We start from the raw sequence: 11,847 nt of genomic DNA, 5'->3' as shown, positions 1-11,847 counted from the left end.
GTAGGGCTGGATTTGTAGATAGATATTGTGTACATTTTACATTATCATGGGATGTCTTGTTTTGTCCATCTATAGTGACTGAAAATTTTGCTAGGCAAAGTAATATGGGCAGACATTTGTGGTTTCTGAGAGTCTGCAGTACATCTATCCAAGCCATTCTGACTGTTAGAAACTCCATTGGGAAGTCATGTGTAATTCTAATAGCCTTTATATGCTGCTTGCTCTTTTTCCCTTTCTATCTTCTAACATTGATTCTCCTGTACTTTTAGTGTTTTGAGAGAGTCAGAGACAGAGACAGAGAGGCAGACACACACAGAGAGAGAAGGGGTGAGGTCTAGCCTTTGTATGCTCTTTGGTTGGTGGTTTAGTTTCTGGGGGTCCCCAAGGTTACAGATCTGTTAACTCTCTTGGTTTTGTTGTAGAATCCCTATCCCCTCTGAGTTCCTCAATCCTTCCCCCAACTCTTCCCACAAGATGTTCCAAGCTTGCTCTAATGCTTGGCTTTGCATTGCTCATCGTGTTTCTGTCAACTATTGGGTAGAGTATCTCAGAGGACAGTTATGGTAGGTTCCTGTTTGCAAGTATAACAGAATATTATTAATATTGTCCAGAATGGTCCTTGCTCATGGAATGGATCTCAGGTCAGGCTGGTCATTGGTTGGACATTCCTTCAGTCTCTGTGACATTTTATTCCTGTACTTCTTGTAAGTAGGGAAAATATTGGGTATACATTATTGTGGGTGGATTGGTGTCGAAATCCCTACACTGGAAGTCTTGCCTGACTATAAGAGATGGTCACTTCAGGCTCCATATGTCTCACTGAAAGGAGACTCATCTAGAGTCATCCCATTAGACTCCCTAGAGCCTTCCCAGGTCTCTGGTGCTTCCTACAGCTGCTCTCCCCCACCCATTGTTGATTTCCATTCACTCTCTTGGCCCTTCTAGATTCCAGCTACATCTCCCTGCCTCCGCCATTTGCTTCCTAGTCATCTCTCTTAATAGTTTTCTCCCTCCCTCCTCTTTCAATGACAATTTTATTTCTCCCATTGAGTGAGATTCAAGCATCCTCCTTGGGCTCTCCTTCTTATTGGGACCACAGGAAACCGAAAAACTTCTGGAAGACAAGGACACCGACAATAGGGCAAAACAGCAGCCTACAGATTGGGAAAAGATCTTTACCAACCCTATACCTGACAGGGGTGTAATATTGAAAATACGTAAAGAACTTAAGAAGGTAGACATTGGCCAGCCTAGTGTCAGGGGTTGCTTCCAATCTATCTGGCCAGTGCACTGAGCAGACCTTGGGCATAAACTTTGCAACCAGTCCCACAAACCCAGAGGAAGGAAGTTCCACTCCCAGGCGCTCTAACAGGCCCAGGGTCACAGGATCCCAGAATCACATTATCACAGAGACAGCTTGACTCTGAAGAATTCTGACAAAACCAGGATCACAGGAAGGATAGGCCCCAGTCAGATTTAGCCAGGGCAGGTAGCACTAGAGATAACCAGATGGCGGGAAGCAAGCTTAAGAACATTAGCAACAGAAACCACGGTTACTTGGCATCATCAGAACCCAATTCTCCCACCATAGCAACTCCTGGACACAACATCAAACCAGGAAAGCAAGATTCAGATCTAAAATCACTTCTCATGATGATGATTCAGGACTTTAAGAAGGACATAACTCCCTCAAAGAAATACAGGAGAACAATGGTAAACAGCTAGAAGCCCTTCAAGAGGAAACACAAAAATCCATTAAAGAACTACAGGAAAACACAATGAAATAGGTGAAGGAAATGAACAAAATCATCCAGGATCTAAAAAGAGAAATAGAAACAATGAAGAAATCACAAGTGAGACAACCCTGAAGTTAGAAAACCTAGGAAAGAGATCAGGAGTCATAGATACAAGCATCATCAACAGACTACAAGAGCTAGAAGAGGGAATTACAGGGGCAGAAGACACCATAGAAAATATTGACACAACAGTCAAAGAAATGCAAAAAGCAAACCTAACCTAAAACATCCAGGAAATCCAGGACACAATGAGAAGACCAAACCTAAGGATAATAGGTATAGAAAAGAGTAAGACTCTCAACTTAAAGAGCCAGTAAATATCTTCAACAAAATTATAGAAGAAAACTTCCCTAACCTAAAGAAAGAGATGCCCATGAACATACAAGAAGCCTACAGAACTCCAAATAGATTGGACCAGAAAAGAAACTCTGTCACATAATAATCAAAACACCAAATGTACCAAACAAAGAAAGAATTTTAAAAGCAGTAAGGGAAAAAGGTCAAGTAACATATAAAGGCAGGCCTATCAGAATTACACCAGACTTCCACCAGTGACTATGAAAGCTAGAAGATCCTGGGCAGATGTCATACAGACCCTACAAGAACACAAATGCCAGCCCAGGCTACTATACCCAACAAAACTCTCAATTACCATAGATGGAGAAAACAAGATATTCTATGACAAAACAAAATTTACACAATATCTTTCCACAAATACATCCCTACAAAGGATAATACATAGAAAACACCAACATAAGAAGCAAAACTACACCCTAGAAGAAGCAAGAAAGTAATCTGTCAACAAACCCACACAAACATAATTCTATCTCTAACAACAAAAATAACAGGAAGTAACAATTACTTTTTCTTAATATCTCTTAATATGAAAATTAATATTACCAACATATCCTAATCGATTAAAATACAAAAGAATGAGGAATTAGAAATTTGTTGGCTATCATCCAATGGTCTCTCTAATTTGGTAATTGGAGAAATAGGTCAAATATTGTACAATCCATATACATTTTCTGCTTGTTTGTTCGTGACAGTGTCTTGCTATGTACAACATAATGGTCTTGAAATCATGCTTCTCCTATCTCAGCCTCTCTATTAGTAGGATTGTTTATTTGCTCTTTTTACACTATACTATAGTTTTCAGAACAGCTTACATATTTCAAAATTATTTATGCATCCAAAAGAAATGTAGATAATTAACTTGGGAGGTGGCTTGTAAGACAACAACGAAGAGTGAGACTGAATGCTTTGCTTGATGTTTGTAACTCCTTGTATCAAGTTTGAAGAAGAGAACTTTATAAGTTACTCTTTCTCTTAGATAAATTCTTTTCAAAATTATCACAGCCAATGAACCAGATTCTTATCCTCACCTAATGTCTGTGCCACCCTCCAAGCAGAACCATTGTTCATCGAAACAGTTGGTGAATGACTTCTTGGATAGACCATCTTAATACACACACCATTTCTTAAATGAATATAGCCTGTTCTCTGTGGGCTGAGAATAAAGTCACTCATTCAAGTCAATTAGCTTTGACCATAGCAGGAAATCTGTATCCAAAAATCGTGCCTACAATTCAGTCCTTGGTGCAGCTGAACTGCCAGCTCTTAGCTTAGCTAGATTGGAGGTAAAATCCTTTGGCAATGTGAGGGTCATTGAAGTACAGTCTTATTACAATGAATTCCAATGTCTAAAAATTGTTTTTATTTTAGGTTTGTACTACAGTAAGAGCCAAGATTTTAAGCTCCACTAAAAACAAAACAATCAAACAAGCAAAAAGACTTTATCTATGTTCATTTTAAAAAACACAATAGTGATGTATTATCTTAAAATATATAGTTAATATGTTTGGAGTTATTTAAAATTTATATTGAGAAAAATATGTATTTTTACTATTGCTGTCGAGCATCTACATAAGACTGTTCAATTGACTGTTGTTTTATATCAAACAATTTTTATACTACTCATTTTTATTGTTACAATATTTTAGAAATTTTAAAGAATTTGACAAAATAAAAAAAAATTAAATTCCAACGAGAAAAAAAAGAAGTTAAACATCAACAAACCAAATAATCCAATTAAAAAGGGTACAGACCAAAAAAAAAAAAAAAAAAAAAAAAAAAAAAAAAAAAAAAAAAAACAAAAAACAAAAAAACAAAAACAAAAGCCAGGCAGTGTTGGCACATGCCTTTAATCCCAGCACTTTGGAGGCAGAGGCAGTGGATTTCTGAGTTCAAGGCCAGCCTGGTCTACAGAGTGAAGTCCAGGACAGCCAGGGCTATACAGAGAAACCCTGTCTTAAAAAAAAACTGGGATATAGAGCTTAAGAGAGAATTCTCAACAGAGAAATCTCTAATGGCCAAGAAGCACTTAAACAAATGTTCAAAGTCTAGATATTAAGGGAAATGAAAACCAAATGACTCTGATAATCCACCTTAAACCCATCAGAATAGTTAAGATCAAAAACTCAAGTGACAGGACATGCTGGAGGGGATGTGTAGCAAGAGGAACATTCCTCCATTTGTGGTGGGAGTGCAATCTTTTACCAACATCTCTGGAGAAGTCTGAAGACGTCTGGTGGTTTCTCAAACACTTGGGAGTAGTTCTACCTCAAGACCCAGCTATATCACTCCTGGGCATATACCCCAAAGATGCTCCACCATCCCACAAGGTCACATGTTCATAGCAGTTTTATTTGTAATAGCCAGAAACTGGATACAACCCAGATGCCCTTCAACTGAAGAATTGATAAAGAAAATGTGGTTTTACATAGTAGGATATTACTCAGCTATTAAATACAAGGACACCATGCAATTTGCAGGCAAATAGATGAAACTATGCACAAGTTTTTACCCTATTTGAGGTGAACGGATATTTTAAAATGTCTTCCCAGGAAAATCTTATGACAAGGACAATTTTAAGTTGAAGTTTCTCAAGCTCAGTATGGCCACTGCACTTTATATTTCTAATTATATGGGAATCCGGGCAAAAGCAGGATTCACAAGTAGAGATTTGTTTTTGAGGGCTGTAGCATGTATTCCATACATTAAAAGCTCTAGTCCCTTTTCTAATTACATTGTACCTATTAGTAAAATCATATGGTATTTGTCTAAATGTAGTTGATTTATTTCATTTAGTATAATGTCTATAGGTCCATGCTAGTGGCACACAATGTGTCCAACATAAAGAAATTATAAGGTTTTAAATGATGTTTGTACTTTCCAATTGACAAATCTCTTGTGTGTTTCCTGAAAGGGATGATTGAGTCCCATTTACAGAGTGCTGTCACCAGGCTTTGTGTACTTCAACATGATGATTTCCATCCTGTATTTAAAAATTTAATTTATGTTCCAATCAAAATTTTGTCTTATTTCATCTAATATTCTCTGACTTCTAGGTAGAAGTGTAAAATAGCAACTCTATCCACCATTCAGAGCCTAGACCATCCATGTTCATCCTGTATCAAAAGTTATACATGTCCTATTTACCATTTGAAAATTTTTAAATTAAATTTAAAGCTTATTTTGTGTGTTCCATGTGTATGTGAGCATGTATAGCATGTGGGAGTTAGTTTTTTTCTTCAGAGACAGATCAGGCTGTCTAGGTGTGAGCAGGTACTTTTACTCACTGAGTCATCTCTCTAGTTCCTAGTCAATTTTTTTGTTTTGTTTTGTTTTGTTTTGTTTTTGTTTGTTTGTTGGTTTTTTGAGACAGTGTTTCTCTGTATAGCTCTGGCTGTCCTGGAACTCACTCTGTAGACCAGGCTGGCCTTGAACTCAGAAATCTACCTGCCTCTGCCTCCCAAGTGCTGGGATTCCCAGTCTATTCTTAATGTTGAGCAACCTATCCATCATTCAGATAAAACACATCTTTCTTCTCTCATCCATGTTCTAACATCACATTCTTTAGAGCCAAATTACACAGACTGATTTAGAAGGTTGATTTGTCTGTTTTTGTATGTCAGATACTTAGAAAATAACTTTACTGTAAGAGCTGAAAAAATGACATTAGTAATGCTCATTGTCTACAAAAAATCACATTCACATTAGGAAGGCAAGGAACTAGAGGGATGGTTAAATGACATGTTCTTGAAGAGAACCCTGGATCTTTATCCATCATCCACTTCATGGACTTATGACCACCTTTAGCTCTCGTTACCTTGGATCCAATACCCTCTTCAGGCCTGTATGGGCACCTTTACATATGTGGCATATACTCACAGAGAAACATACACATAAATAAAAATAAATATATTAGAAAATCAAGCTATTTAATAATCTATAGCACAATACAATACACATCACTTACTTAGAAGTTTTGTATATCCTATGCAGGTATGCAATAAATAAATACTTATTCATATTGTAAAATAGATGCAGGATGCATCCGCAATGTTTACAAATGGTCTAGTCTGATATGACAAACAATTTTTATAAAAATTAGCATATACCTACCTCTAACCATACCATAATTTCATGTTCAATGATTATATCAATAACTATCTTTCAAAATGTGTTCTTTAGATTCTTAGAACCACGAAATAATATTGTATGGATCCAATTTAAGAAATTAAGTGGTGAGTACCCCATTGAAATGAATGTAGAGTCAGGTCCTTTCACAGCTCTTTGATGATGAGGAGCTGCATAGTGCTGTGAAGACCACTCGGAATTAATGAAGGGTAGATGCTAATAGGAATTGGTCTGCTTTAGTCACTAATGGATTCGTCATACTCATCAAGATAGTTCCACACTTTTTAATCAACATAGAAACTATAGAGATAGAGATAAAAAATTAAACTTTACTGTGTATTGGTTATCTAGCTTATCCCATATTTGGAGTCTTTTTCCTACAGAGAACCTTCACAAATATAATACCAATGAAAAGACTCAGACCATTTAAATTCTATGACTGCTGCATTGGGTTCCTATTGATTGAATGCATGGCACATGCTATTCATTCACAATTCTGTCAAATCTTTTTTAACAGATGGATACTCAGACACACTTTGAAATAGCCTAAAATATCCCAATGGTATGGCATGTAAAACATCAGGTAAGAGATATGGAAAATTTTGTACTAACATGATTACATCAGTATGAAATTTGATAAAACTGATGAACTTTATCTACACGGATCCACTCATGGTAGGAGCCAAACCAGTGCTACAAAGCTTGGATAAAATGAATATCTCAGTGCTGAAGAGATGACATAGCTGCTAAGAGCATTGGTTGAACTTCCCAATTTCAATTCATGGCAATGACACATTAGTTCAGAACCATTTGTCAAATCCAGTTAGTCAAGGGTTTTTAATGATCTCTTCTGGCTTCTATAAGCCTCCGGCATGCACATGCAACAGGGTCATAAATGCAGTCAAACTATTCATATCCAGTCAATTAATAAAAAAATAGAAATGTTAAAAACAAAGTCCTATAAAAAGCATGATCAATAAAAATTAAGTTTAAATATTATTTTATTTGCTAAGATTACACTCAGTGCAAGTCTTAAGTCATCAAGATTATTGTTTGAGAATAAACACATGCTTAACTATGGGATTTTGTTTTACACACAATATTGCAAAGCTAAGTTTTTTCCTCATTTGTTGAACATACAAATGAAACATTTTCCCAATGTCTCCTACTGAACAAGCCAACATTTGGCCAGAAGGCCATTCCTGTGAATCAGCATAAAGGGGCTAAAAGTTGCATATCCAAGGTTCAGAAAATCTCGAGTATATACCATCAAGGTATTGACCTCTGAAGAGAGAGTTAGAAATAGAGAAAAGGCACAATCAGTCCAGTAGAAGAAAACAAAACAGAGCATCAGAAGGAGGACACTCTGGGCAGCTCTCAGCTCAGGGGGAGTTCTGTAGAGAAGCTTGGAGTTCTGAAGGTAGAGGACATGCTGGTGGTGCTTGTGGAGAAAAAATACAATGTAGCAACTGGCCCCTCCCATGGCACCCTGAAACACTGCATCTCTGAGGACCATGAGAGGGAAAACAATCCATTTTATTTCCTGACTTTGTAGCGTAAAATAACAATAATTGTCACTATTCTTAAGCTGTGATATATTCAGACCTATACTTGTGATAGAATAGATTAGGTTCACACTTATCAAAGCATTGAGTATCCAAAAGAGTAGTAAGAATGGAAGGATGTACCATGCAGACTTTGGCCTGAGTCTCCTCCACCCAGATGCTCTGGGACTGATGATGATGGCCTGGACCACAGTGAGGAGACTGCTGGTGCAGATGGAGAGGCCACGGACTAGTCTTGCCATGTAAACAATGATTTTACAGCCTACGTCATCTAAGAAATTTCTCAAACCAAAAGCTGCTATTGTCTTAGGCAATCCATTTACAAGAAGGAATATTATATTTGTAAAACTCAAGTGGATGAGAATAAGGTGTATGAGTTTCTTCTCAGGACCTCCCAAACAACTGAACATATAATTCACAGAAACAGACATGTTCCCCAGAGTGCCAAGCACTGTCATGACGAGAAAAGTTATTTTCTTAAGGATCTTCAAAATCATTTCTTCCTTCCTTATATATAGGATACAAATATATTTTAAGGAGAACATCAGTAATGATAGATATGGATCTGAACAGCACATTTTGCATAGTAGCATTTTCCAGTGTCCAAGAGGCAATGGTGGACACATGTAATTTTGCAGATGAGGTTCCTGAAACTCTCTCTTTTCCTGTGGACTCTGTTATTATGTGTGCTCAGACATGTGTTTGACAACTGGTATTCAAATCTAAGGTTTTATTTATTTTTCTTTTTTTATTAGATACTTTCTTTATTTACATGTTATATGATATCTCCTTTCCCATTTTCCGCTCCGCAAAAAAGAAAAATTAAATAAAATAAAAAGCAAAAACAAAAACAAAAAAAAAACCCTGTTCCCTCCCCTGTCCCCTGATCACCAACCCATCCTCTCCTGCTTCATGGCCCTGGCATTCCTCTACACTGGGGCATAGAAACTTCACAGGGCCAAGGGCCTCTTCTCCCATTGATGACCAACTAGGCCATCCTCTGCTATATATGCTGCTGGAGCCATTAGTCCCACTATGTGTACTCTTTGGTTGGTGGTTTAATCCCTGGGAGCTCTGAGGGTACTACTTAGTTCATACTGTTGTTCATCCTAAGGGACTGAAAACCCTTCAGTTCCTTGTGTCCTTTCTCTAGCTCCTTCATTGGGGACCCTGTACTTAGTCCAATGGATAGCTGTGAACCTCTACTTCTGTATTAGTTGGATACTGTCAGAGCCTCTCAGGAGATAGCTTTAAATGACATTTTTATTTTTAGCAAAGTTGGCTCGTTCAATTGTGTGTGTGTGTGTCTGTCTATCTGCATCCTTGTCACCTCTCATCATTGTTGAATTGAACTCCAAGTTTTCTCAGCCACTATTTCTTCCTCTGTATCTCAGTCTATATCATCATATTTATCCATCCAATTTCCAAAGCATGAGACTCATCCCAAACCTGTCTTCCATCCCCACACTAAACAAAGACCCTGGGAAACCCTGCTGGACAATACCTGCAATATGTCTCAGATTCAGTAACTTTATCTTCCAAGTGTTCAATATTCTTTGCTTTGTTCAATATTCCTTCCTATTTACATCTTTTATTCAATATTCCTTCCTTATTTACATCTTGATTTGCATAAAATGCACAGATTTGCATTTAGCTCATAGTTTTGTATCTTCACTTTCTATATCTTAATATTTTAAAAGTTTTTATATTGACTGTTCTGTGATTTCATTCTACACAAATATATGCTAGGTAATTTTTTAAAAGATAGTTCTCAATGTTAAGTCAAATTGAATAATCCTTCCATGTAGGGCCCAGCAGTTAAAGCTGAATCATCAAAATAAATCCTTAAAAATTTATGTAACCACCAGTTAATACTCAAGGAGGTTGTCTAGTTTAGCGCTGGGTTGCTTCCTAAGACAGTGGTGAGCAGAGCTGTGATACCAGTGTTTGACTTTAGGACATCTGTGACACAAATGAGTGCCCTCAGGGTACCTAAGGGAGCATGTAGCAGCTCTGGACCAGGCGATGATGATGATGTAGATGGAAAAAGTAGATTGCTGAGGTGTTAGGGTCCTGCCATGAGAAGAGTGAATGAGTTATAAGTTCTCAGTATGGGCTGCATACAGCACAGTAGGGTGAGTTGTGTGTTGGGACTCTCCCATATAAGAGGACTTGGCATTTGCCTCTATGTAGCCTTGTGAGCAGCAGTTATGTCAGTTTGCTTTACAGCCTGCTTCTTCTCCTGTTTCTTTTCCAACCTGTTTGTCAGGCAGGCTACTTTGTTCTACATCAGTCCATAATAATTCCAGGACTTAGACCTTGACTGGATACTCTTTGTGTTTGGGAGCATAGTTCTCATTTCTCAGAATTTTCTGGACTTTGGGCACCTTTTCTAAAGTAAGAACAATTTGGATGCTTCACTCTCTCTATGGGTTTGTTTGTTCTGAGTACTTGGAATGCCTTTGTTCCCTGTTAAACTCACAGGACTATTTTAATGTCTATATCCTGGTGATCTCACACTTGGTTTATGTGAACCTGTTTCCCCCTAACCCCCAGGTTTGTGCCCAGGTGGCTTCATGACTCTGAAAATCATTTATCACCATTTATCTGCTCCTCAACTGTATGCTGGAAATCACATCATCATCCTAAATATCAGAACACAGTGAATTAGTTTCAAGACCATCAGCCGCATTCATAAACATATTTAGAATTAAAATTCAATGGTTAATCAATAATTCAAATCTGTAAAAATCCCTGCTATCAATTACCTCCTAGCTATGGTGGAAGATATTGTTTTGATTGTGTAATGCTTTTCCTGGGCATTTGCTCTTTTTTAGTCACCTCTTCCATTTTCCAAACTTTAAATCATATTTGAAATCAGCTACTAATATTTTAATAATCAATTCCTGTTACTGAAGTGCCCTGTCAGCTGAGGGACAGAAAATCTCCCATATTTTCTTCAGGAATGCTAGAAAGTAATTTTAAAAGATGGCATAGATTTGTGTCGAATAGATGGATGATGACAGGTCTGGGTCGAGTCCCCAAGCCTTGGAAGGTTATATCCATCTATCATGGTTCACTAAAAAGAAGCAAACAAAAATTAAAACAGTTTATTGCTCTTTGCTGCTTGACACTCAGATAAAATTAAGATGAGCTTTTTCAGTATGTACTAGTTCACAGCCTGGACCTTTTATAGCAAGAATTCTTAAGATGGTAAAGATAACGGCTACCCTAATGGCTTATACTTCTGCACAGGCACCAGGCATACAATGACTGAAGCTGAGATTATTATGTATAATATTATTTGATAACATCAAGAGATGATAGTAATGGATACAGAAGAGAAAGCTTTAAATTAGGAATTCAAAGTTATTATGGAAAATGGGCAAATATTTGAAAAGTGTAAATGCATCAAAAGCAACATATTCAAATTTTACAAACACAAGTGATACTGTTGGAGTCACAATGCTAGTTTGTTTTTCTTTTGTCTTGTTTATTCAGAGAAAGAATCTCTCCCAGGCTAGCATTGAACAACTTTCTTGGCTCAGTCCCACTAGGGTTGATTTTATAGGAGTGTGTCTTATGCTTTTCTCAAAATTTTGGTACAGATCTCCATCTTACTGATTTTTGAAAAAAAAAATATATATATGAAAAGAAATGTTAGACAGTGCCCCACCCAGAACTCTGCTGACTCCAGCCTGAGGATGAACAGCAATGCTTCATCGTTTCTGTCCCATTTCTGTATCTCCAGGAAATCATCTCCTTTGATTTTTCTAGACAAAGGGACCAGTAGTATCAGGGTCAGAAGAAAAATGGAGGAACCAAGGCTCACAGAACCTCTCAATTCCTTCTGGCTTATTCAGAGAATTCAGAGAGAGACTTCAGCTTTAATGAATCTCTCCATGGCACAGCTGAGGGCATCTCAGATCTTACCTCCATGTACTAACCTGGACCTCAGTGGTGCAGACAGGCTCTGGAGCAGCTCTGGGAAGGGGACACTTGCC

General features: G+C 37.5%; 1 protein-coding gene across 1 annotated transcript; it reads right to left on the bottom strand.

Annotated features, from left to right (window-relative positions):
* Positions 1-7,443: 7,443 nt before the first annotated feature.
* Positions 7,444-8,469, bottom strand: LOC116081802 (vomeronasal type-1 receptor 4-like). Its single transcript, XM_031358495.1, has one exon. It carries the CDS (start codon positions 8,467-8,469, stop codon positions 7,444-7,446), a length of 1,026 nt encoding a protein of 341 aa, XP_031214355.1.
* Positions 8,470-11,847: the final 3,378 nt, after the last annotated feature.

This window comes from Mastomys coucha, unplaced genomic scaffold (assembly GCF_008632895.1).
Source record: "Mastomys coucha isolate ucsf_1 unplaced genomic scaffold, UCSF_Mcou_1 pScaffold7, whole genome shotgun sequence".
In the NCBI taxonomy this organism is placed as follows: Eukaryota; Metazoa; Chordata; class Mammalia; order Rodentia; family Muridae; genus Mastomys; species Mastomys coucha.
The sequence above is the reverse complement of the archived record's forward strand: the minus strand, read 5'-3'. Positions and strand labels throughout refer to the sequence as shown.